The sequence below is a fragment of the Bombus affinis genome, chromosome 12 (genome assembly GCF_024516045.1).
Source record: "Bombus affinis isolate iyBomAffi1 chromosome 12, iyBomAffi1.2, whole genome shotgun sequence".
Classification (NCBI taxonomy): domain Eukaryota; kingdom Metazoa; phylum Arthropoda; class Insecta; order Hymenoptera; family Apidae; genus Bombus; species Bombus affinis.
The window spans coordinates 8,315,948-8,343,395 of NC_066355.1; the positions used below are offsets into that span (position 1 = coordinate 8,315,948).

Sequence of the window (27,448 nt, forward strand, 5' to 3'; positions counted from 1 at the left end):
ATCTTTATCAATTTTTCATTTCTTATCACTGATTTTGCCAAAGGTGTATTATTATAAAATTCGCCACGTAAGAAATTTTTCGTGACCGAAAAATCACGAAATAAAGAAACCGACAAAGGGGAAGGATATTTTGAATGTGGCGCCTCGGGCAGCCCCACTTTTCTCTACTTGATAGGGGTCATGAAGGGGTACGCAGTCGCGCGATCAGGAGCGAACATATAGAGGATCCCTTTCTTGAAACGCCAGTAATCGTGTCTAGTCTTGCCACGAACCATTGCGGTCGGAGGTGTCTCCTATCCTCGTACCGGCGTACTACTCTAAGAGGCCTCGCTGTTCAACCTGCCTGCAGTAGATTCTGACAGTATTCCCGTGTCTTTTAAACGACAGCAAAAAATTCTCAGAATAAGCTTTCAAATTTCGAGAGAAAAAAGTCGAAGGAAAACCAAGTCGACGGCTCATTAAGTTCATGTGTTACGACGTACGACGAGATGAAGCTCACGCAAAAGTGTTTCGGGAACATCAGCAAGATGCTGGATTTTTACTCGCAATTCAACCCCTCGCCGCTTTCGATAAAACAGTTCATCGATTTCGGTGAGTGTGAGGAGCTCGCTTTTATTGGCAACTTTACACACCTCATCCAATTCTGAGCCTCAAGTGTAGAGAGACGTAGTAGACTGTATCTCCTTTTACCTACTCCTCGCTTTTTGTTTTTGTTTTCTCGTGTCGTTGTTTAGTTAGGAGGGACGAGAATGGAATCGATCGAACAACGACCTCGATAGAGCACGGGATATCATCTTCAGGGTCGCCTCGGTAAAATCTTGCAATGATCTCGGGGCATCGTCCCCATAGCTAGTTTATATTCAGCTAGTTTATAGTCAGCAGCGACGATTGAATGCCAGTGATGGCGTTACTGCTCCTTTTGTTTTCGTGGCTTGTTGCAAACCAAAAATTAAGTGCAGAAACTGATACTTTCGCGAATAGGCCATTTCTGTTCAGTTGCAATTAATAATTCAGCTGCGTCATTCAAATTATACGTGATCGATGCTCTTGTTGCAAAGTATAGAATTGAAAATGTGACATGATGTAATAGTCATACGAGTAAACAAAAGTAGTCATCGCAACGTAAATTCCCTCCCTGTTCGACCTTGATGATTAGTTTTTAATTAATTACAGCGCTGAATGATTGATTACTTAAAGAGTAATGTCAAGTACGTATAACTTACTACAAGATTACTGAGTGTAATCTTCCCAAATTTGTTTTTTTTTTCCATATGAAATTGAATCAAAAATATTAATACTTTTGATATCAGATACCTAAAGGTCGGTAAGAAAATAGGGCTCGAAATTGTTACACAGATTCTTCAGTAGAAAAGCCATTTACAATCCATATTTACTTTTTACATCCATATTTACGCATTTCAGCTACAGCAATTTAACGAGTACCACGAATTTCTAAAAATAAAATAAATTGGAGCTTCCTTCGCGAAAGATTCGAAGAAAACCGCACGCTTGAAATTTCCAAAGACATTAAGACGATGTTACTCTCGGCTTTCCTTTTATCGATCCCCAAATGTCACTGCACTCGTGCAAATGTCAGATTCGTAACAGTTTTCTTAATCTCGGCGCGCCTAATGTCTTCGATTCTTGAATTATTCGGCGTCTTTGATTAGTTGATGCGATATCGATTTCAGCACAGTGAATCCAATATCGTAATCATTTGGTCACCGAGGTCGCATTAAGCTGAGATTAGCCCATAAAATCGTACGAATTTAAGCTTTCATCATTTATTAGCGAGATTACTAAAAAATTATGAGTTTGAGGAATGAAAAAAATGATCAATTACTCTTCCATTTATACCTCTATATAAGATATGAAATCACTTGTTTTAAATTTTATATGTCTGGCTTAATGGAAAAGAAGATTCGGATAGAACAAATCTTCTTAGAAACTACCACATAAATCTGTAAACATAAGATTCTTGGTAAAATATAATATCGAAGGTTAAAGTTTAAGTAATATCATGGTTTATTATGGTTAAGGATCTGTTTAATTTGAGCGAGTAATACGTAATGGACTTTTGTTCACAAGACTCATAATAATTTATCAATAATCTATGAGATTGGAATTATTGTAAAATCGAGAGTCGTTTTAGACCAAACCAAAAGACCGAAACAGAAACGCCCCTTTATAAGGATTATTTAGAATAAAGATGCGATATAATCGTTTTAAAACCCGAAATTAATATTGTAACGTTTCCATCCCTGTTATATTTCCAACCCAAAAGTTATATTTTACAAAGAATAAATATACAAGAAAAGAAATGAAAACTTCCAAACATCGTCGCGAACAAATTTGTCTCCATTTGCCAGCGTTTATTTTCAGAATAAAAACCTTCCTCAACAATAACAAACATAATGCCCATTGCATTCTTTCCTTATTTCGTTAACACTGTATTTATATATATATTTCGTCTGTCGATTAACTTTGTCGTCGAACTGTCAGACGTGCCAGACATCACAGAGTTGAGCGTGTCTCGTATTTCAACATTACGCTATTGTTCATTCTTGTTAATGACTCGACAACTGTACAGTCACCATATTCATATGTATGTCAACGCAATGACAAAAAGTGCGATCTATACGAATTGAGGAACTCATATGGAGAAATAGACATTTTATAAAATGTCGAATATTTTATATTATGGAATCGAGATAATATAAATTTAATTGACCGTCGAATGAAAATATTTCTAGAAAAGCAACTATCGTTACGAGATCCGTAACTTTTTAAGAGGTTGTCGGATTTTTCCTTGACATTACTGATACATTCTGACGTCCGCTGCGTTACCGTCGTCATCGCAAACGTTTGGTTTGTTTAAAATTAGTAACGACGCTTGATTTTCAAAACAGAGATCAGGACTCAAGCGGTTTCACACGGCGAGCAATTTAGCTACATTACTATCAAGAATTCTATGCAGCGTTTTGTTTGTTAAGTTGATTATGCGGCTGATAAATAATGCCAATGGCACGAGTCACGAGGCGCAATAACATCCTGTTTCGCTTTTTATCCGCACCGTCTACAGTCTGGAATTAACGGATGTGCATTCGTTGTTTTTTTATTCACATATTCAGTCACGCGCCTGCTCGTGTCTATCGTTTTCTGATGAAAATAAGTTTGGCCAATATCGAATGAAAATTAAACCCAGACTCGCTGATAACAGGAATCTTCAGTCAGAATAAATATTGTCGCGTTGTTTGCCTTTTGAGTGTTGCGCTAAGATCAGACCTTGGCGAATCTGGTTCACATAGATCGCTTTAACTGCGCTGTATAGCAAAGTGGTACTCTAAACAGAGGTACTTTCTGTCACAGTGTCTTCTTTCACGTGGAAGCTGCTTAAGCCGCTTTTCAGGACGTAGCAAACAATTTATGGGTCTTTTGATCCATGAATAACGCGTTGCAATTCCTCAAATTATCATCAATGGGACGAACAAACTAGTTCTTGTGCTTGTATTTCGCATTTTGTACACTATTCGCGAACGATAACTATAATTATATATATATATATATATATATTTGAATGTATTCAAGATGTGCAAATTAACGAACGAATTAATAACAAATTGCATTTATACAAAATTAAAAAAACAGGATAAAGCATAGTATCTTGATGATTTCGTAACGCGTCTACGCTGTAGATCGCCGACTGTAGATTTTGATCAGGTTGCATTCTACAAAAAGTCAAAGTTGACCAACCAACTTCGAAAGGGCAATTCTTACATCGAATTCGGCCACTGTCAATGGTTTCTGGCGACTTTCGCGAAAATAGAGTAACATATACATTAGTAGTACGAATGGAACGCTGGAATGCTGCCACTTTGTCACGTCATTCGATCAACGTGGGCGCGAAAACCTTTGGAATTTGAACTTTCAATACATTCCGTTTTAAATTCGCGCCAGCGCAATTTTCACGTAGACAAACCCTGTTACTATTTTTTACCCAGAAATTGTTCGTAATTCCATACTAATTTGCCGAAAGCTTGTCATTATAATTGTTTACGTGTTGAAAGATATAATAACTCTCGTAAATAAGCGACGAAGCTATGAAATTTTGCCAACAGTTAAGGATATATCTGGTATTATTATGAAATGTGCAACAAGATGCAAAGATATATATTTAGTTACTTAATAATATGAAATTGATTATCGAACTTGGAAATTACTTATCGTCTCTTTCCTCTGTCGACTTTATTCGATGCCGAAGTTTTTAATTTAACAATAGGGTCGTGCTCTTTGTTTCAAACTTGAGGATATGCCACGAAGGATGTTTGCGAAAGCTTGAGGGCATCGTCAATCTTCCGTTTGCATATCGTATCGTCTTCCACCAGCAATTTTAAGTAGTTTTTTTATTTTCTTCGTATCTTTGTTTAAATTTTACTGCGTTTAAAATAATTGAGGTAACGTGTTGCGGTAAAAACTGTTGGATGATTATAGATATAGAAATACAAAAACCTAACGAAAACTGCGTGTACTTAAACGACCCAGTATGCGATTGACGTAAGTAAAAATAAGGTTGCAGGCGGAGTGTTAAGTCGTGGTCTCTGAAAATCGACTTTCTAGGAATTATTTGTCACTTTAGCCACACTCTTATTTTCTGTCCACTATTTGCCTGCTGTTACCATTTATACTCTTGAGTAAATAATAATGTAGACCCATTAACGATATAGAGCGAAAGAGAATACACAATTTTTCGGCCGTGAGGAAGAAATTTAATAAATATTACTACTACTATTCTTGACTAAATAATGGACCAAAATAAGAATACATTTTAAAATATACAGCGACGTGTAAAAGATTTTTGCCGCGAGTTTAAGTCGTAAAATATTCGTTCTCGTTGTATCTATTCTTTTTCCTTTGGTAAATTTTCAAGCTGAGAATTTTCTCTTTCATAATACAGCTCTTTTGTCTATTCATATAAGCGTGCATAAACGCATTCCTTTTAGGATTCTGTAAAGTGAGAGTTATTAAAAATTCAACATTTCCTACGTTACACCACTTGATATTTGCCTTTCTATCGATCTTTTTGTTCTGTAGGACAGCAATGGTTAAACGTTATGAACGCCAAACACGTAGCAAGAATTTCTGTTATCGACGGCCTCAATCTAAAGCAATAACAAGTTACTTCGATTTCATAATATTTTCAATTTATTCGTCGTGCTTTTGGTTCCTTTCACCCGGATCGAAACGTTGATTACCCAACGTTGTAAATTTGCGATATTCCTTTCTTGTTTTTAATTGCCCCTAAAATAAATTGACATTAATTCGACATTTACCAAGCGTTATCTAATTCATTTAGCGAACGTGTTTTCTGTATGTACGTAGCCGGCGTAAGTCACGAGACGCGCATTGCCCTATGAAGCGCGTGTATCTACGTGCCTACTGTTGCACATTGAGATTGAAACTTTTAAAACTAAACAGCTGCTTCCTCTGACCGATCATAGATGCTCGTCGACCGTTCTAGAACTACCTATGGGACAATACTTATCACGTGCAACAACGTACAGTAAAAAAATACCGATGACCGATGAGTTACAATTGTTTTCTTACCAACAATAGTATTTTTCTCGTTGATTTGCTGAATAATTTACTTCCAATTCGTCGAAATTGAGTAAATAAATTCCTCGGTAATTATTTCTTTGCTAACCGGAAGATATGAGTTAGGAAGGACGTTGCTGAGATGTAAAATTAGCAGAGAAGAATACGTTGAATTAAATTATTAAAAATCTTTTAAATTAAATATAGTAGATTAGATAATAAAGTAATTAAAAAATTTTCCTTTCAACATATCACGATTGAAATCCATTTTTTTTTTTTTTGTTTCTTCTTTTTGACCAACATTTTACATTCGCAAGAATTAGGATGGACTTGACGGAAATTAATTTGTCATTATTAAGTATTAATGTTACGTTTTAAGTTCAATTCCATTGCTGTAGCAATTTCTCGTTAAAAAGCGACTCGATTAACAGGTTAAATTCAAGTTGCAAATGTGTTCACGTTAGATTCACGTTTGAAGTAGACAATTGTTTTGAAACGAGCGGAAAATTACGAGACACTTGTTAATTTACATACAATGGTGAATCATTGCACTCACAATTCCCACATGGGAGATGCATCGCTCGAAAAAATGATTAGGATGCTTCCAGCAAGTTCTTCGCGAGAGGAGTAACTGGGATGTAGTCTGGCCGAGTTTTTACTCCGAGACTGGTTTACACTGGTAAAAGTATCGTTCATCCATTCCTTGAAATCCGACTACTAAATAAAGTCTAGCCTTGAGAAAATAGGTGTTTTCTCTCTTCCGGACTACATACAAACATCCATCAATTTCAATTTCAAGTTATTACTTGGAAAAAAGAAATATAAAAGTAATAGAAGATATATTTCTATGCAACCCTATATGATAGAAATGTATTTCCACATACATACAATGAAAAGAATACGGAGAGAACTTTTTTATTTATTTTCCGACGATAAGACAAACTTTCTACGTTGTTACCAAACAACGACTTATCCACTATGCTTATATAATCCCTCGACACGTGGATTGTTTATACGTAAGTATCAGATATCATGGCATGTTACAATGTGACGCAACACGTAATTGGCAATTAACATTTTTTTGATAAATTTTTATTTCGCTTGGAGTTATCAGTAGCCATGAAATACTCGGCGATATTTTGCGAAAAAAAGCGACGCAACCATTGGTATTCAAGAACATGATAACAATATAGGGTTTACGAGTTTCACATTAAGCGACCGTTCAAGCTGTCGACTTTCCTAGAACCGTCGAAATCAGTTTTGTCGATCGTCCTAAAAATATTTCGTAAGATTTCGTAATATTTCGTGATTTTCCAGACGAAAATGAAAAGTGTACGCTTCTATTTCCCCTGCGGTAGTTTGAGCAACTCGAGGAAGTATCAAATATTCTTGAAGATCTTTGTCAATGAAATTTCGGTAACCATCGATGGTCAAGTTCATCGGGACTAACATAGGCCTTGGGATGGATAAGATAGCTTTCTCGTAGGCCACTTTGTACCATGTTTGCACTTTCATTATCATCGAGAAAATGTTCCTTACACTCTCGCGTGTACATAAATCGGACGCTACTTCGCGTCCTCCAATTTTATTAATGCGTCGCCGTTATACGATACTGGCCTATAACGTCCGCCGGAAATAGATCTATTTTTACGAAAGTACCTACCTTGTTCGATTCGTAAAGTAAACTAGACCGGGATAAAGCATCTACTGTCACGGAATCAGAATAAATAAAGAGGTGACTAAATCTGATTTCAAATAATAAAATAATGAAGGAACAAATCGAATGTACGGATGTATTTATAAACAGACTTCGCGTATATTTGTTAAATCTGCCGTAATGTGACTCTTGGGATATCTCGAAAGTCGAGGATCAAGATAATTGGAAGAAGATGAGAACGAAAATGAGAACTTCGTGTCGCCGAAGGAAATTGATTTAAAATAGCACGAACAGTCGAGATATGACGTAGATACTGTTTCTCAAGCCAGTTAACAAGTTTATAATGCTAGTTGTTTCTTCGAATTGAAAAAGCTCGCGTCTTCTAATTCTAATGCTCGATCGCCGCAGGATCGATCGATCGATCGATGTGTATATTCGTTGCCGTCGTTTGAACCTCGACCTCCTGGTCGGAAAGTCATTTTCCACTTCGTCACGTCGAGTTTTCCAATAAAAACGAGAACGTTTAATTTCATCTTTCTCGTGTTACATAAGGCGTGTGTGTAGTGTTAACATCAGAGTTAATGCTGTTAATCAACAATAATTACGTTCTCGAAGCGTGTTCAGCAGCACGTTGCAAGCTCGTTTTCTATCTTACGTAACGTTTCCTGTTCAGTTTTATCCTGTGGATATTAAACGACCAATTATCTGAAATGAAACGATTTTTCTCCTATAACTACAATGACTCACGAAATTATTCGGAAACAGATAAAAAGATTCTATGAATATATTATGTATACATATATTACGCGAAAGATAATCGCAGTATCATGATTAGACAACAAATTTGTGAGCAAATTTATATTTCAATGAAATTTTAATACCTTGGGTATTTTATATATTTTTGTATAATTAGTAATTTACTCTACTGTCTGTACATTTCGATATTTTCGGATACAATACACAGTATAAGTTTAATAATATTCCAAAATATGCGAAAAATATATTATATTAGTATTTTTGTACACTGTACGTAATCCTGTGCATTTTTACGTCTCCAAATTTCACATACGTATCAGTAAAGTTCTTGAAACAAATCTGAAACTGTACGTAGAAAATATAAGATATTTAATGAAGTGATCTTTAATTAAATATATTACACATGCACCTGTAGACTGACTATTTTTACCGATATAATTATGACAGTCGCGTCTCAATATGGTAAATCGTGAGCGTTCGAATGACTTCGTGGATTAGAGTACATGTGCAAATTCGTTCTTTGCGGAAATGGAAATATCGGTCCGCAAATAGATAACGGGTGGAGAAAATCGTTTCTATCTTCGTTTGCAGGCTGAATGATTTACAGCGATTCAATTCATGTTGCTCGGATGAAGGGCGTCGGTGCGATTGGTTTGAAAGCTCGCTCTTTTCATCGGAAATGTCTGTTTCTCGATATCCCGTTGCTTCGTTCTGATCCTCGGAAAAACAACGAACGAATGCAAATAAAATTATTAGAAAGGCGGATCGATCTGTACGAGTCTGGACAGACAGACTTTGTGGCAACGTGTTGTATTGAAACATGGCCACGATGCGTCACCATTTACGTTTATCGTTGCCTGTATCACGTACTGCGTTATTGCTTCTGTGTAAAAGTCATACACATGTATGTGTGCACTTTTGTAAATGTCAGTGTAACTTTTATATTATCTGTCTAACGCTAAAAGCCTTTAAACATTATCTGAAAATTGGAAAATTAGTTAGTACGCTATACCATATATTCTTTTTGGTTTTTAGCAAATAGAAATGTTCTTTAAAAAAAGTAAACGCTCGCGCGATCGATTTTTATAGATAGTTAATAAAATAATTAGTATCACGGTAAATCAATAGACAGATTAATTTTTCTAATAAGAATCGTAGAAAATTGGCAAATTTAATTGGAGATACAGAAAAGACACGAGATGATACGAGATATAAAATTCTGAAGGGAATACTCGTGTATCTGGCCTGGTACATCGGGATCTACTTGGTCAGAATTAAAATAGGAGAACCTTATCAATAGAAGATAGATATTAATAGCATTTCTTATGAAAATGCATGTCGTCATGATAAGAATACAGTTAAAGAAATAGTATACAAATAATGATTTATTTTATCTAAATATCGCAACGAATACTAAATATAAACTGTGTATGAAATATGTCTCTGCAAAATATATACCGCGTACGTTTCCAACACTTTACTGTGTATATCCTTATATTTCTGGGATCTTAATTTTTTCATAAATGCATAAACATCCATAGTTTATGAATCGAGGACTTATACTTTTAAAACGAGCGTTGTATCATCTGGCAATCACGAGGTAAAAAATTACAGAAATACTTTCGCGCAATATTTCCTTATTCGACAAAGCAACGCGGTTCTATTAAAAGAAAGGATAATTGAATATAATCCTTTTAATTCTCGGACAGCTGCGTGAAATAAAAGACTCCTTTGGAAGCTTGAGAATCCATCGCATTCTCATTAGATCAAAGCTACTAATTACGCGATTTACTCCAGGCGACTGGGTTAAGCTTCATTCGTTTCTTCGTTAGCTGTTCTTCAATTCGCTAAAGATTCTCAATGATACGGCGCATGTAGGTCAAGCTGTTCGCTGTCGAACAGAAGTTAATTCACTTTTCACTCGAGGAAAAATCGTGTCACGTGCATTCGATTATGGCGTACTGTTCGTTAGGAACTTAACAAATGGTCGTATTTCATTCTCTTTTTATCGTTTGTCGAAGTTTATTACGGCCTGTTACATGAATATGCTTGCAGTCTACCGATTAGGTTTGCTCCTTGAACGGAAACTTATTCGATAGGTTTCATTTATGAATTAGCTACCAAGGAAAGAGAATCGATCACATTGACATTTGAAATAAGTAACACCGTCGATCGTAGAATCATCATTGTCGTTTCTGTATTATGCAGCTGCACTTGTCGTCTTCTTTCCTTCAAAATGTCCCTGCAGGTTCTCAATGATCCGATTGAACTGCTATAGAGAACGTATGACGTTCTCGAATGTACAGAGAACAATCCATTGAGAGACATCGCATGCTTCGCTACAATTCGATGCAGTGTCTGACCTTGCGAACAATCGCGATGAACTCCTTGGCAAATCGGCCAATGGACTGTGCACCTCTGTACGCAAGGTGAAGCGCTGTTTCGTTAATGACATGCATAAGAAGAACGATCGACGTACAGAGTCCGTCTGCGAAATATATAATCGCACGAAATGTGTAAACAAATCTCCATTCTTTCACGTTGTTGTTCACGTTCTGTTTGCTTTCAAAACATGTCGATCCGATTCCGCAATATTGTATCAATTAGGCACGTTTTTTTTCTTTGTCTGGATCGCGTTATCGGTTGAATGGAACTTCCAGCATTTTTTGTTTATCTCGAACGGAACGAGTTTCGTAGAAAGTACTTTTTACCAAAACACGTAGCGATTATTTTTTCTAACTACGATTCGCGTGTTTTATCTGGCAGAAGGTTTTTTACGATCGTCTGGTTCTTTCCTAATTACTGCGATCTCATACTAAAAAAAAAAAAAAAAAGAAAAGAACGCGAAAGATGTTGATAATTGGAAAGTTTTTCAACATCGCAGACACGTGAACCGGAAAGAAAAAGATAATATTGCCAAACAAGCGACTACTTGCAATATTTGAAAATTGTTATTCTTAAAAGACGCAATGCATCGTTTCTCGATATTTATGGAAACTCCATTTAAGGAATTCTCTGGGAAAGGAATATCAAACAAAATAATTAACCGAGTAATAAATTGCGTTAAGTTTCGGTTCTAGCTTTTCTTTTAATATTAGCTACAGTTGAATTTATATTTGTTGGATAACGTGGAATATCCTGATATTTATGCAAATTTATATTTATGTAAACGCAATGAACAAGATACGATTTACAAAGAAACCTTTCGTCCTCTGTATGAACATTATAACCAGTTTACGAAGCTTTTAACAAATTTTATTTCTTTTATATCTGTAAGATAAATAACAGTTTCATAAAAATAATTAATAAAAAATTATTTTGTCTATATATCTATTATAATCCTGCTAATCCCCTTTCGATAATGTTTCTTGATTAATCCACGAAAGCAATAAAACGCACATATTCCTAGTAATTGATTTAAGAATAATCTCCATGTGGTTTTGTACAGCTTAAATGTTATTTGATGTTACGATCGAATGATAATGATACTGATATAGATATCGAAAGGGATCATTTTATGGTTCATCCGACGGATCTTTGCGTGAACAGATAACTCAACGAAAACCAGTTTGTTTTGATCAATTTCGATCATAGAGAACTCTCATAAAAAAATACCCTCTATCTTGTTCAGTCTGCTCGGTGCTGATAAAACCAATAGGTGATTTCACGGCAATTTGTTATCTTGGTAGTATATCAGCTGCTCACCACTCTATCCAATTAGAAAGAAATGCAATTTCCTGTAATAGAAAACGTGACATTCGAAAAAATTCCAATAGAAATGCTTTTATTATCGATTAAACTCGCTGATAGTCGAAACTCGGGTTTTAAAATTTGAAGAATTTTTCAAAGGAATTCCGATGGATGTCTCGGTGCATTTAGTGGTGAATTATTCAGATAGTGGAAGGATCTACAAGCATGTGAAAGTATTATGAGCCTGGCAAATAGCTTATTACTATTAAATTTTCATTTGTAATAATAGACATTTCTGGTTAAAATTCTAATATCGTTGACAGATTGAACGATCTCGTGAGCAGATTATGAAACTTACTAGTATACGTGATGCATGTATATACAATCTCGTAAAATCACTCAACGAATACGAGACAAATTTAATCCAATTGAGCAATGAGATCAAGTTATTGTTCGATGGAAATGCGATATCGCCGATGACGTAAATGCTGGTCAAATCCCACCTCTGTTAACCGACCACTACTTTATCACAAATATTTATATTCTTGATCAAACAGAAGAGACAGTAAAACACAACCTCGTCTGTCGATATACTTTACCGAACGTACAGAGAATTCTTTTATCTATAAAATATTAGAAAGAGCACGATACTTTGAATAATTTATGTATTTTTGCATATTATGAAAGAAGGCATGTACCTTCTTATGTGCATATTTGCCCTTTGAAACCCAGAAATACATAAAAATCAGCGGTTTATTCATCAGAGTCAATACCTGCAGGAATAAATGTCAGCCACTTTTAACCGAAAGATACTTTTGGAATCCATTAAAGCCGCTGCTTCGGCTAAACAAATTTACCCAGACGTATCTCAGTCTCTTTCTTCCGTATTCTGAATTACCCTTCGTCAACTCAACGCCATGGTGATTAAGCAGTCCCGCTTTAATTGAAAGTTAAATAATTAAACAATTGCGGCTCGGTTGTGAAGAGAAACTCAAGGATAGCCTTATTGTACTTGATGCAATGTATACAATTAGACGTGGAATTAGTATTATCAATATTGATACACATTTGTTATTTAGGTTACTAAGTCTATAAACCACGTAAACAATACGATCGATCGAATGACGTTTCACAGATAATACACGACGCAATAAGCCAATTTCTTTGAGACAATCGCTATCGATAGACCACTCCTTAAATCGTGCGTAAAAATGTTAGTTTTGGTTGTAATCGAGAATCTCGGTTCTTAGTATCACGACTATTGCAACAAGTTTAGTTAAAATTATATTCTATCGATCAACCGATAAATTAAATTTTCCAAGAGACGTGCGCGTAACTGGAATATGAAAAGCGTCTGTACCATGGCGATATGAGGCCAACGCCTTGCCAGAATTGATAAAACGTATCAATCTTGCCAGGCTCGTGCCAACACGATCGAAGTGGCAAGGAAACGCATACACGTGAGCGCAGATGCAAGTATAATATATGTATGTAGGAAGGTTGATCTACGACCTACTTATAGCTTCCTAAAACTCGATATTACTGCAAAATGGCTTTTCCAGTGACTCGACCGCATACCTTTCTAATCTATGATAATTTAACACTCTAAATGATTTCTGTTTCACCGATGAAGAATCCACGTTACAACCATTTTCACATATTTCGTAAATGCATGAGATTTATCGAAACATAAAGGAGTAAATGAAGAAGAAGAAATAAATTTTCTCTACCAACGCGACGCATTATTTCCTAATCTAAGTTTCTAGATATGTATTGATCTTTGTTCCGTCGACGAGCAATCGATGTTCCAATTATTTTTATATGCTATGACGATTTATGATATTTAGCAGACTGTCTCGAAACGCAAAAGAAGAAAAAGAAAGAGGAGAGAGAAGTTAACGCAAACTTCTTGACTGACGCAAATAAAACAAACGCATTGTAAGATATCGCGTATCGTCGTTGGCACGAAATAAGCTATGTTTTCCATGAAATCGTTCTTCCTTTCCTATAGAGCAATCGAGCTTACGCAACCAGACTCTGTTTATAGAGTTCATCGTTCCGCCTCTCTTCGATGCATCAAAACAACTCCAAAACGTTTCTTCCTGATAAAGATTTTATGCCAAGTCATTATCGCGGACTTTTTGTACGTTTATTTCTTAGATTCATTGGCGAACAGCCTGGTCTATCGATCACGAGACAGGCAAACTTGGCAATAACAAAATATATTTGCAGAATAATGAAAAAGAAAAAAAGAAGCAAAGGAATAAGTGATTCGTTATTGAATTTCTAATTATGGAAAATGTTGAACGTTTCAGGTCTAAGTGCCTGTGAGAGGAAGTCTTTTATATTCTTAAGGAAGGAGCTACCTGTCCGATTGGCCAATATTATGAAAGAGATCCATTTGCTACCAGAGAATTTGTTGAAAATGCCTAGTATGGGTATAGTTAATAACTTGTATGCCACTTCGTTTGAAGATATCATGCAGTTCGAGAAGGTTGAAGTGAACGAGACCACTTTAGACAAGTGAGTCTTCAACGTTAGAAAAATCTCTCGAGGGATTTACTTTCCATTCGTTCGTTATACGATATCTCGTATAAAGATAATGCTCTTCGTGTCCAGTTTCGATAAAAAAAATCAATATTTTCCTTCACATGGGCATAAGTAAAATATGGTTAAATTAAGTTCGCTTCTGCCTCATAGATTCTGTCAGACTTTGGTTAAAATCCGCAACAGACACAAGGATATCGTGGAGACGATGGCGCAGGGTGTGCTGGAATTGAAAGAAGCCCACGACGTTGATGTTCAAACGGAGAACAACATCCAGTATTTCTTGGACAGATTTCTAATGTCCCGAATCTCCATTCGTATGCTCATCAACCAACACAGTAAGTTTATCGATGCATTTCGTGTGAATTATAGAAGGAAGACACGATAGTCACTTTATGATTGAACAGGTGAATTTTAATACAACATTGAAAATGAAAGTAACTTGTTAGATTCGAAGATGAGAATCTCTAAAAAAAATATCTAATAGGTCGAAGTTTTGCAGATGCCAAAGGTATAATTGTTAAGACGATTTGATAATTTTCAAGGGAACGAGAAAACACGTGCTTAGCTCTGAAAACGAGCGAAGAGACAATTTAAAACCGCTTCTGTGTAAAAATAAAAATAGGAAATGTGTCTTGCCATGTTCTTTCCTGCGATCTTCGTCTATTATCTAACGTACTCGGAGATGTTACGGGTATGGTTGTTGAAACAAGCACATCTTCTGTTACAGCTCTTCTGTTTGGCAGTGAATTGAATGGGCACAGTACACACGTGGGATCCATAGACCCGTCTTGCGAGATTATCAGCGTTGTGAGAGACGCGTATGACAAAGCGAGATTGCTGTGCGATCAATATTATCTGGCTAGTCCGGAATTGATAGTCCAGCAACATAACGGCAAGTTTGAAAAATGTTGATTGTACTAGAGTATTGCTAGTAAGTAGTATAACATAATCAATTTTTTATAGTAGGTATAGTTTATAGAGTTGCCACGGTGAAACCTTTGAACTTTGCGATCAAAGATAATGTACGCAAGATAGACGAAAGACATATAATAATGAGAAGCTTTCAATGTGGCAATTATTATCGTGTTTTTTATATAGACAGTGACATAGAAAGAACGATAAAAGGAGAATCCTTCTATGAAAGAATTTTTTGTTTTACTGTTCGTTATTATTATTTTTTTTTTCTTTTCAGAGCTGGAACGATGTAGTCAAATTAGAATAGTTTACGTACCGAGCCATTTGTTCCATATGCTGTTCGAACTTTTCAAGAACAGCATGCGAGCTATTATGGAGCATCATAGCTCTAGCGAGGAGTACCCGGCGATAGAAGTGATCGTGTCCCGCGGCGAAGAAGATATTTGCGTCAAAGTACGATTTACGAATCATTTTTAAATTTTGCAAACAATTATAGCAGTTAGAGCATGTAGCCAGACCGACGCGTGAATTACGACAATCGGATCTATCAATAAACATAGTCTGCGTGGAAATTGAGTCAGACGTTTCGCCAACATTGATATCGAATATCGGTGCGTCAGATATTCGATACGAAACATGCTCGTAATCAGAGCGTGTTAACACTAATATAAAATATCATCAAAATGTGGGAACAATCGTAAGATCTGGATGTAAGAAGCGGCGAAGAAAGTAGAAAAATTGAATTCTTACAATTACCTTGCATTGTCACAGTTTTAAAAAGCAGAATTCGATAATGTAGATCGATCGAAGAGAAAAATCGCGAATGAAATGTTACGCTACCGCGATATTAATCCTTAATGAATTAATTACTTAATTAATTGAAATAACTAAAATATCCAAAGTATAGTAGACGTTATATAACATTTAATAGGCAAAACAATTTTCCACCCAGGTTCCAAATTTTTAATCATCTTGGTGAAAATATAAGTTTGCATAAATGACCGCGGTTTAATTACATTACATGGAAAATTCTTGTAGATGTCTGACAAAGGTGGTGGTATTCCACGCTCGCAAATGGACCATTTGTTCAAGTACATGTACAGTACTGCGCCTAAGCCAACCAGAACCGATGCTCACACCGTTCCACTTGCTGGATACGGCTACGGTCTTCCAGTATCACGATTATACGCTAGATATTTCCACGGTGATCTCGTGCTGCAAAGTTGCGACGGTTATGGTACCGATGCTATTATATACCTTAAGGTAAGGGCCGTGTATTGTAATTTTATAACGTGGTATAATATTGTCTTGTTCTTCGTCTATTGAATCGACGTTCCGATCGACAGGCTTTGTCGAACGAAGCCAACGAGCTGTTACCAATCTTCAACAAGACTTCCTCCAAGTTTTATCGAACTCAAGTATCAACCACCGACTGGAGCAGTCATTGCGGTGGTGGAATGGCCACGAGGCAACTACGTATGAGCCACGACCAAGGGCACAAGCTGCCACGTGGAAAGGAGATCAGTCATTGCTAGTAAAATTCCTTGTCTATGGACCAAAGAAAGGAGAAGTAAGTATATCTTCGCAGACTTCGACGTTTGAAGAGCGCGCGCGAAAAGTATGACAGGATCATTTTTGTCGATTCTCTGACCTTTGTATCATCCGGTGGTTTAAACCATTGTTACACTGTTGCAAATTTTTATCATTATTACTTATACTTTCGTAAGAACTTTTATAAGAGATATTATCGTTGAAGGAAAGCGCAAACGTAATTATGAAATCAAATGGAAATATAATTTTGATGTGCAATTTATCATATATGGAAAGCTTCTGTGGAAGTTTTTCTAGAAAATTTCTTTTCGCGCTTCTCGACCGTGGCTTTCGTTCTTTCCTCGTGTAAATTATTATTATTTATTTATTCTCCTGTAATTTAAAATACAATCTCACAACTCGTAGGCGAGCAGTGCGTTTTTATTTGCAAAATATTAAAATGAGTTCACGCACTCTTTCCATCATTGTTAAATGTCTATTAAAAACTGATATTCGGTGTCAGCATTACAATCGCTCTTAGTGTTTCAGTGTTTCCTTTGTAACGAGGCGTTCTGCTAATGAGCACTGACATAATCGGCGGAACGTCGTGAGACGGAGCAGCTGCTTCTGCTGTAGGTGATTCGGAAGAAGCCTCGCCACTTTCGTCTTACGATTTGTAGAGAAGTAGCAGGGATTTACGTAATCCGGTACATATTTTTCACGACAAACTAGACAAACTAAAAAAAAAGAAAACTAGATAACTGGCCGTGATAGCTGCAGTGACTCTATTGCTTCGTCAGGAACGTCAAGTGTCTGATTGCTCGTTGTACAACGCCTACATATCACGATTATCAAAATTCGATTGTACTTCGCGCGTTTCCAATCTTTTTCTATTTTCTTTTATTCTTTTTTTCAGTTCATTGTGCGTTAGTACTGCAAAATGATGAAAATGATTAAATGTATGGGGCACCCGGATACCTGAGAAAGTTGGATTTTTTTAACATTTAGTTTCTCCTCGGCTCTGGTATCTCATTACGTGATTTTAATTAGTAAAAGAGGATTTTACAAGTTACCAAACTGTTTAGGCAAGAGGATTTGAAATTGTAGAATTTACCTGGGCACCCCATCAAGATCATTTTCTTCTTTTATACCTATAGATACACGTGTTTAATGCTTTTATTGAGCCAGCATTTTAATTGTATAATTAGTTTTATTGTATATAACTGCTTTTATTCGAGCGAGAAAATGTGCAAACATACGTTTGGCTGAACTTCGTGATCGATCGATACGAAAGCGAGGAGGAATTTTCCACTCGTTAGGGGGAATTTTTATAGGAGGATGCCACAAAATGTGAACTGTGATTTGATGCGTAATTTTAGTTAAATGTAGCTAGGCGAACTTCGAACCTGTTAATGTACCATGTTATCCGCGTCTGTGAATGTTAAACTGTGGTAAAGAAACGAAGAGGGAGATCGATAAATTAACGATTCCTTAGACGTGCGAATTAGATAAAAATGATATGCGAGTCGGGACGACTGGCTGAAAAGGATAATGAACGATGATATTGATATCTAGCTTCAATTTCGGGAAAGTATTTTGTATACCGTGTAACAAGCAACAGAGAAATTCTTAAGGAGCACTTTCAGGTGCCCCAGTTTTCAATGGAATTTTTATAAGACTAAGCGAAAACAAAGATTTGTACGCGCAATAAATTCCTTTCCTCGCAAACACCGTCAGTTTCGTACGTGTTTCGTTTATATTCTAAGGTATTTTACATGCATTTCGTCATGAACGTGTTAAATTCAGCCAAGAAGGAACTCGAAAAGATTTAAAATGATGCAATATCGTCACGTTCGTGTAGGATCTTCTTTGTCAACTTTCTGTTTTCGAATGCGAAGCGATATAACATCGCCCCTGTATATTTTATCCGAAATCATGTAATAAAGACTTCTGTATATGTTTGTAAAGAGTAAAGTACGGTAACATTTAATTTCCACAAAGAAACAGGTACAACCTTCATACCTTAGAATACTAAACAATTTTTTAGTCTTTACCCTTCTTAGGATTACTGTAAAGAGACTGCATAATTTGCGTATATGCTGCACGTTTTCTACCATTTATTATCATTTTATTTCTTCAAACGAGAGTGACTATCATAGAGGGAAAAAAATTTTAAGAGAATTGCTAGCTATTCCTGAACTCGTTACACTGTGACGCGACAATTATATCCCGTCGAAGGAACGACGTCGTTTCTACGAATATGTTTTCCGTGGAACTCGATTCGCGAAATGATTTCACAGTGTAGCTGCGAGTATACTCTGTATGTGTTTCTCCGTGTATATAATTCTAAATTTCTAGAGCACTCGGATTAATATTTGTCTAGAAGACAGTTTCGAGTTATAATTATAGACTGTAGGGGCATTCGCGCGAGTAACGCGAGTGAACACTTGTAAACATTGTTAATAAATATATTACAAGATAAAAATGGATAATGTCATTCTTTCATAGTTTAATATTAAACGGTTATGCGTGAATGAATTCGAAGAATCTAATTCGGTTTGACATCAATACAGCATACAAGGCTTCGATGGAAATTACTGGTCTATCAAGTAAACACACAGAACAATTGTTGTAATGCATTGCTGTAGTTTTATTACGTTTGGCCATGCGTACCATAAGTATGAGTTCGCTCTCGACAAATGTTTCTCTCTGACCTCACGCTTCGCTCGCTAAAAATAATAAAAAGTGTATCTTAATAATAACAATAATTTTCATTTATAAAATAACACTACCCTATGTACATGTCTGGCGTCCATCAATGTATTCAGGTGACAACAATTGACTCAACAAAACATTCTACAATTAGCATTGACAAATAAAGTTCGCAATTATCATTGATCGAACGGTGCTCATCTTCGTTTTCTTGCTGTTTACTTTTTTTCTTTTCTTTCAATTATCGAGAGACCGAACAATCGATGATAATTTACAAATCAGGTTCTAGCCACGTCGACGTTTGGTAATTAAAATTATATACTGGCAATAAAAAATAACTTCCATTAAAGAAAACGCTTTAAAATGTAATCGAATGAAAACAAAAACTAAAACACATTGGAGAAAATTGATAAAACGAAATGGAAGTAATTATGAAGAATAAAATAAAATCTTTTATGGCCGAGAAATAAAAGTTAAAATAGTGATCGAAGCTGTTGGATTCGAAACGTTTGCGTCGTCGAGCGCTTTCAAAAGCCTATCTTTTCCTCAGTTTCCTTTTCTTGTTAAGTTTGGCACCGTCGACTTAACTCGTCCCCCTTTTCCAGCAACAAGAGAATGCGTTTCGACTTCGAAGTAATTACGAACCATTATTCCGACAAAAGTTTATCACAATAATAAAATTCTTAGTGCGCGTCCTACAAGTTAGTGTACAAGTTAGTCATCTCTCGATTGCAAATTCCAAAAATACAATATTCGTATTCTCCTCCTATCTCCATGAATTTTTTCAAGAAAGGTACACTAATGAATTGCACATATTTTTCGTTCAATTTCCGTCGTATGAAAATTAATTACACGCATCGTTGAGATCTCCCTGTTAAAGCTACCAAGCGACTTTTCAATGATGTGGGAAAATATGCTACTAAAATTCGCAGCGTGTGCACTTCGTTTTTCTAATTGTCCCACAAGCGAGATCCAATTGAAAAAAAAAAAATTCGCTTTCGATCGGTTGGCAACAGACATCCAATACTTTGGGCAAAAAGGAATTACTCATTGTGTCGTGGAAGTGATGATTTTAAAGTGGAAAAACAACAGAGAAGAAGACGCGATTTCCCGTGATTTTTAGAGATTTTTCAATGGACCCCGCTTTTGCTTTCTGCTTTTGTTCAAATGGGATTTCTCGATCAGGCAAACAACTATTGCTAAAACCCCCTTAAATTGTTATTCAACGATTCATCTATGCTACAATGTATTTACAGCATGGCAGTGATTACACACTCTATATTTCCTTGCCGTACAATACACGTGCTACGAAAACTTTTGCAACGTTAAAACAGTTTAATTCTTCATCGACCAGTGAATTTTAAGTGATATTCTCGTATGATTCAGGCGAAGTATTATCGACGTGGATCGACGTAAACGTACTCGTCAGCATACGTAAGAGTACACAACATATTTCTCGTTCTGAAAGACAAATCTCTTTGAAAGAATCACAAAATCCATCTGTTACGTTTACGTGTCTCCACCGTGTCAAGTTAATCGAATTCTACTTTTAATAAGAGCGAGCATAACGAATGCCCGAAAATTCACCTGAATCGACATCTCATTTAAATAGCAAATTTGGTCGTACGTAGATCTAAAAAAAATTCGACAATTTTTCATCTGACAGAAGTCGCAGAAGGCGCTGATAAGTTAAACGACGAATTAATGAAGTTTCGCGATGAAAGAAAAGTCAACGAGTGATCCTTCAGGTGAAATTCAAGCGGTTTTCGTGCGAATGCGAATAGTTTTTACTTCCTAAATTATCTTTCTGTTTTCTTATTGATTTCTGTTCTCTCATGCGCGTAGAAAAATAAGGGAAACGTACGGTCATTTAATACAGAGACAATAATGAGCGCCGTGTAACTGCGAAGTGTATGTGAAATTTTTTTTTTTTTACGGTTAGTAGTTACGCTCGGTTACATTCCTCATACGACATTAGTATGATTATTAATTAATCTAGGACATATTCACTACTCAAATAGATACTTTGTAATATAATTACTCTTTATAGTCTATCAAAATATTCATCACAGTGCTACGGACACAAGATTGTGTTCTGTTTATACGTGTAAATAATGATTCTTTTTCTTCGAGCAGGAAAAGTCTTGTAATCCAGCCACTCGTTGATTCGCAAACTACATCATTTCACACGAAAGTGCCTTCTTACATTTTTCTTTCTCTCTTTATCCCTCTCTCTCTCTCTCTCTCTGTTTCTCTGTCTTTTTCTTTCTCTTGTTGCTTTTTTTTTAATAAAATAAACGACGATGTCAACCGTCTTTCAATTTTCTTCTGAAAATATCAACGAATCGATAAATGGTATCTATTTAAATTACACTTTAAACGATTTCCTAGATCACATAGTTCTCTGTTTAGCATTTGTACAATAGTTTGAGGATTCTTTTAAATGTCAACGAGAGACCTGATTCTTGATATTTTCTATGCTCGTATCACTTATTTCTTCTTCCTTCTCTCTTTTTTTTACTTCTTTCTTTTACTAACGTAGAGTGCTACACACATATGACAGTATCATCCCGTTTAAAAAATTCTTAATCGACTTTTACATATGACTTATATTTACAACAATAAATCAGAGAGATGGCCTAGCAAAGAGATCGTCTATCTTATAATTAAATCGACGAACTCGGGACAACGGGAAACCTTATTCGTTTCCGTATGCGTACGAATGCGTTCGAACGCGAGAAATATGAAAGACAAAAATTCAAAGCGACAACCGTCGCCGAAAATCCGAGAATGCGTACAGCGTACAAATTCAATTCAACGAAAAACAATAATTCATTCAATTGAACTAAAAATTTCGATTCGCAAGAAAACTAAAACCGAAAGAAATCATTGTAAGCTGAAATTAACATACGCCTTCTTTTTCCGCGTTGAAGATAGCATTACCGGCAATTTGAGAAGAAAGAAAATAAATTGTAGCTAAACAATAAGCAAAATAATTCTTACTAAAGCGGCTCGCAATATGCCCCTTAACATATGCCTCTTTTTCCTTACAAATCTGAAACGTTACATTTACGAAAAACAATCTTTTCTTCTGAAATTTCCTGCAAACATTTTTCTCCAAACTGTTACCTTGCCTTCTCATATTCTTCGCGAAAATAATCTCAAAATATGAATGCCCTACTAAGGACCGCCAATATACCTTCTTTATGCGAAGGATAGTCTTACTTTACTACAAAAATCTTTCTCCAGCTGGACATTTTCTTCTTCTTCTTTTTTACAATCTTCTGTCCTCCTCTTGAAAAGGCCATATTCGCAAAGATTTTCTATCAACTCCTTTTCACGATCATTCTTCGCTGATGTGAAAGATTTCTCAGGCATCATTTCGAGAAGATCTGTTTGGAATTCTAAAAACAAAATCTGGTCTCTGCTAAACCTCTGCGTGAAGGGGACTAGGCGAGCGGAGTGACTGACAGCAACCCCATGGAAAGAGCCACGTGGCTCAGCACCTTGGCGAAAATTTCGGATTGGTAGGACCATGGATGTAGCTTCGTAGTTCCTTTGGTGGCTCTGACCCAAAATCCGACGCCGTGTCAACGTCGGACTTGCGACAAATGATCATACGAATGTCCGTATGCAGATAAATCCGGCCAGACTTACCGGACATAAATCTGAAATGAAATATTTGACTTTAACGTGGCGGTACAGCGATCTCTGGATGCATGCGAGTGTTAGTTGCATATTGACAGGTAGAGAGTCGGTGAAGATTCAGTTAGTTACAGAAGAGAGCAATAGAAAAGCGTAAAATAGCGAAGATCGTTACAGAAAAAAGGATGGTTTAAAAAGAGAAAAATCAACAATCGTGGCTTCCAGGAGTCTCTTGTATCATAATTAAACAATTAATAATATTAGTGAATTGACAAGCTACAAATTGTTGGCTACTTATTCTTTAGAATATTAAAATTTCGAAATTGTTAAACTTTACTATTTTAATATTCTACAATTTTACATGAAATTTCGTTAATACTAATTTAATTAATGTTAACAGTTTAACAGTTTAATTAATATTAATAAAATTCTGCAAAAAGATTTAGATGTATATATTGTTATTCTGAAATATTATTTATTTATTATCTATAAAGAAATTCGCACGAGGAAGCCTCGATTATTGTTAGGAACACTGGGCATGAAATCTTTAAAACTGTAATTAACGAGGGATCATCCCTCGATCATGGATAATTAAAATTTCAATGTTTAGAAAACGAACAAAATTCGTCGTCTCTGACAGAAACTGAAATGTACGCACCTAAGATGTACGAGGTAGCGTAGTGTTTTGTCCCGCAGTGTTCTCTGACGTAAAAAAGTATGAGATCGTGGTGGCATATCAGAAAGATCGTATAGTACTACGAACATCTTAACGACTGTACCCAAAGGATTGAGAAGCGTTACTTGAATAGTACCGCTTCTTGGTACTTGGTAGCCCTTTTTGCCCAAATTAATATGTGCCTATGCAAAAGTAACAGGAGTTTGTTTCATCAATGTCCCGTTACATTTCTAAATATATCATTCAAACACAACAATGATAACAACAAAATTCCTTTTAATCTAAAAAAAAACACAGCAAAAGATGAAAAATTGCCAATTCGTAATAGTCCAATATTATAAAAGAAAAAAAAGAAAAAAAAACAGATAAAAAGAAGAACAAATAACAAAACCCAAATGAAATAGAAAAGTAAAGAATACAAGATGTACGTACGAGATAGGGCGTAGAAACTTTATCATTGTCACCGAGCGTATAGAAGAACACAGTGACTGGAAGCTTTCGATGTTTCGGACAGAAGGAACCGCTGGCACCTAATTCGGCCGTGAACCCGTGAACGGTGGACACAGGTTCGAGTCTACCATTTAAAGCTGATTCCTCGAAGCTGCCTAGAAGAGCATGACTCTGCGGTCTACTGCGAGAAGTCGTACGTCTTTTTGGTGTCTCATCTCCTTCCCCGAGATTCTCGGTCTCTCTGTCTGTTTCTTCCAAAGACACCGCACCTGGACTTGGTGGAGTGTTCAACTCGAACAGAGCACTGAAACAAAAAGCTCGTTTCAACTAGAGGAATCTTTTCACCGATATGTTTGTGGCGACACTCGACAAGCCAAATACCATCACTCGACACTGACTAGTGTCGGATGACGGCAGCACAGTGGTTAGCACATTACGTTACGAACGTTCGAAACTCGGATTCGAATCCCGGCGACCGGAGTCCGATTTTTCTTCTACGTGTCAACAATGGAAGGAAAACAACAGTACCCCAGCAGTGACATCTACAGACAGAGCTACAATTACTCCGAACAACAACAATCATCACGGACCGTTACACCTCATGTTCTTGTACCGTATATAAAATTGGCTGACGAGGAAAATATCGAATTTAAAATGTGATTTGTCGTATTTTTTACCTGCTTCTTCGATTCGTACCTTCTTTTTGAGGAGACGGTATTCAGACTACTATCGTAATCGAAACAACAGCTGCCTCTTCTCAATGGAGCTGGACTGGATGTCAATGGTAAACCGGTTCTACTATGGAATACCATCGAAGCTGCGTTTTCCAATGATCGTCGGAATCTTTCTTGTTCGATGGCTGTCGGAACCACCTTGTCCATTGTTTCGTCCTCCTCCGTGATAACGTTGTCTTTACCTAGACTATAATTTCGATTTTTCTTCCCGACACTCGGAACGGAATCTTTGCAAAGCTTCGATACAGTTTCATCTTCTTCCTCCTCCTCGTGCTCGGTTATACTATCTTCGTCGTTTGTACTATGCAGTCTATTTTGCCATTTGGACGTCTCGACTTCGTCGTAGTCGCAGCTATCCTTCTTGTAATTTGTACTATAGATACGTGAGTTTTGATGTGCGCCATTTGTACTAAGCTCTGAAGGATCGGGGCTCGCGTCACGCTTCTCCATCTCTTCGGCAATGTTCGGGAAATTTATCCTTCTCTTCGCTTTGCTATCCCTGAAGTTCTTTGGATCGTGTAAGCTTGGTTGGACGTTGTTGTATATGAACGAACGTTGACCGATCTGTTGGATCGCATCCTGCGGATTATCCTCTATCGAAGTTAATTTCTTCTCGTGCTCCTTTTTGAAAAGCTGTCGGAACCGATTAAATCTCTTGTTGAACGCCATTGGCAGAGACTTCTCATCCTCCATTGGCAGTTTCTGTTCCTGATACTTCTCGTTGGCCACGTTATTTCGATTGCTTTCCATTTCGTCGATGACCATTGCCAACGCGGACCTCGATTTGGTCCCACAAGGAACCTGCGACTGGTTCCCTCGGTCTTTGCTGGTTCGCAAAATTGCTCCCAATAATATATCCGCCTTGTTCGACACGTTCTGCAGACAATCCATAGTGTCGTTCTTCCTCTTCTCGGAATTATTGCATTTGATCGCCTGTAGATTCTCGTCCGATTCATCGCTATCCAGCTTCTCGCGTTTCTGGGGATTGTAAATGTTCTTATTGCTATAGATTTCAGTGAAATTGGTTTTCTCTAAAGCTTGTTGGTCGTTTTTCCTACATAACTTGTGATTGCAACTTTCGCAGGACTTGGCACGGTTCACCAAATTATTTGTCGAGCATTCGTTACTCTCCACATTCCCGCACTTCGTTACCAGCTTGACCGATCCATCTTCCACTGCTTTCTCTGGCTTCTCTCGTCTCTTTACCGTCTTGACACTTGTCCTCTTACGTTCAGACGGTGTTCTAGCTCTCAAAACAGCCAGAACTTCGTCGAATTCCTGCTGGCTCAACTCCAAATTGCAATTTTTAAATCTCACTTCGTTTCCGTGTTGCTCCTGACTCTTCAAATTCGTAACTTTCACCTTATTCTCTATGTAGCTGATGTTTGGCGTGACTCCGAGAACTCGTCCAGGAACCTTGGTGAACCAATCCAAGAAACCTCCTTCCTCTTTTGTTCTCTCCTTATCGTCAGGAAACGACAGCTTGGATATTAATTGACTCAAATCCTTTCTGGATCTCCCTTTGTTATTGACGCCCCTGTCCGAATCCGTGTCCAAAGCTTCTTGTCCAGACGACATCGCTCCAGAATTCGACAACTTGACACAGCTTTGATGCACCATGCAAGTGGAGTTAACGGAATCCTGCTTTAAACGATTATTCGTCGATGGGCCTGGATTTGATTCGTGGAAAGGACTGGGTTGCCTAAAGGGATTGATCACGAGACTCGAATCCTTGCTGACTGGCGCTTTGTAGATTCTCTCAGAGTCGTTGAAATAAGTTTCCTTGTTTCCCTGCAAGCTCTGAGAAGCGCACTTGCCATTTGCGTTACTATTATTCCAAGACTCAACAAATGACCACGGCAGCGACGAATTGAACGGTATCAGATTCTCAAATATCCCATTCTTCTCCGACTTTATTTCTCGTTCTTTCTGCTTCTTCTCTAAATTGCACTGTTTATCTTTAGAATTCGACAACGATTTTACGTCAGGATCGTCGATCGTTCGTTTGTACCGTTTCTCGGTGTTCTCATCTCGCCCGTCGATGCTCAGCTGCGTCTTAAAACACCGCTCCAGATTATCTGAGTTTAGGTTCTTCCTATTCCTGATGCTGTTCTCCTCGAATTTGCAGTTTTGGCCTTGCACAAATTTAATACCGCGATTGATCGAGATCTCGGTGGAACATTTCGGATAGCTCGAGCTCTGACTGTCTTTCTTCGATTCTTGCGTTACAGCTTCCTGTACCGAGGGAAGAGGCATCGGTTGAACCGTAACGCAGGAATTTGCGTCTGTTGGACCACACGGAAGAGATCGACGACGCTTTCTCTCGCGGTTCTGTCGTGGAATCGCTGGTGATGGCGGTGGAACGTCCTCCTCGTCGCAGGGACAATGATGTTTGCCGGGCTTGTTGCAAGGCGTTTGCAATCTGTCGTCCACCAGAGCTGTTCCAATAAAACATACTTGTTTCACGACATATTCTAGCTTCAGTATCGTAATGGACGTATTTCGAGCATCATCTTCGCTGATTTATTAACAATTTGAAAA

General features: G+C 37.0%; 2 protein-coding genes and 1 long non-coding RNA gene across 8 annotated transcripts in view; 1 reads left to right on the forward strand and 2 right to left on the reverse strand.

The window, feature by feature from the left end:
* The first annotated feature begins 210 nt into the window (after positions 1-210).
* On the forward strand, positions 211-18,664 carry LOC126922715 (pyruvate dehydrogenase (acetyl-transferring) kinase, mitochondrial). 3 transcript variants are annotated; one of them, XM_050735570.1, is made up of 8 exons: positions 211-591; positions 14,011-14,218; positions 14,378-14,580; positions 14,973-15,137; positions 15,438-15,613; positions 16,199-16,423; positions 16,507-16,730; positions 17,232-18,664. In XM_050735570.1, the coding sequence occupies exons 1-7, from the start codon at positions 489-491 to the stop codon at positions 16,693-16,695; spliced, it is 1,269 nt and encodes a 422-aa protein (XP_050591527.1). In that variant the 5' UTR covers positions 211-488; the 3' UTR covers positions 16,696-16,730; positions 17,232-18,664. The 3 variants fall into 3 exon arrangements, with proteins under 3 accessions (XP_050591527.1, XP_050591528.1, XP_050591529.1); XM_050735571.1 differs by having other exon boundaries at positions 14,396-14,580; XM_050735572.1 differs by lacking the exon at positions 14,011-14,218 and having other exon boundaries at positions 14,396-14,580.
* On the reverse strand, positions 6,435-8,979 carry LOC126922758 (uncharacterized). The gene is made up of 2 exons (XR_007712923.1): positions 8,436-8,979; positions 6,435-8,350 (listed from the first exon to the last, which is right to left on the reverse strand). It is a non-coding gene; the product is annotated as an uncharacterized LOC126922758 (long non-coding RNA).
* Positions 18,665-19,316: 652 nt separating the features above from the next.
* The window catches only part of LOC126922672 (protein FAM214A), a 44,432-nt gene continuing 36,300 nt past the window's right edge, over positions 19,317-27,448 (reverse strand). For 3 of the 4 annotated variants that reach the window (XM_050735458.1, XM_050735457.1, XM_050735460.1), the window contains 4 exons: positions 24,870-27,345; positions 24,156-24,477; positions 23,706-23,905; positions 19,317-23,070 (listed from right to left, as the gene is read on the reverse strand). In XM_050735458.1, the coding sequence (XP_050591415.1) occupies positions 22,902-23,070; positions 23,706-23,905; positions 24,156-24,477; positions 24,870-27,345 (3,167 nt within the window). In that variant the 3' untranslated portion in view covers positions 19,317-22,901. The remainder of the gene's footprint in view (positions 23,071-23,705; positions 23,906-24,155; positions 24,478-24,869; positions 27,346-27,448) is intronic. The other variant, XM_050735459.1, reaches the window with a different exon arrangement.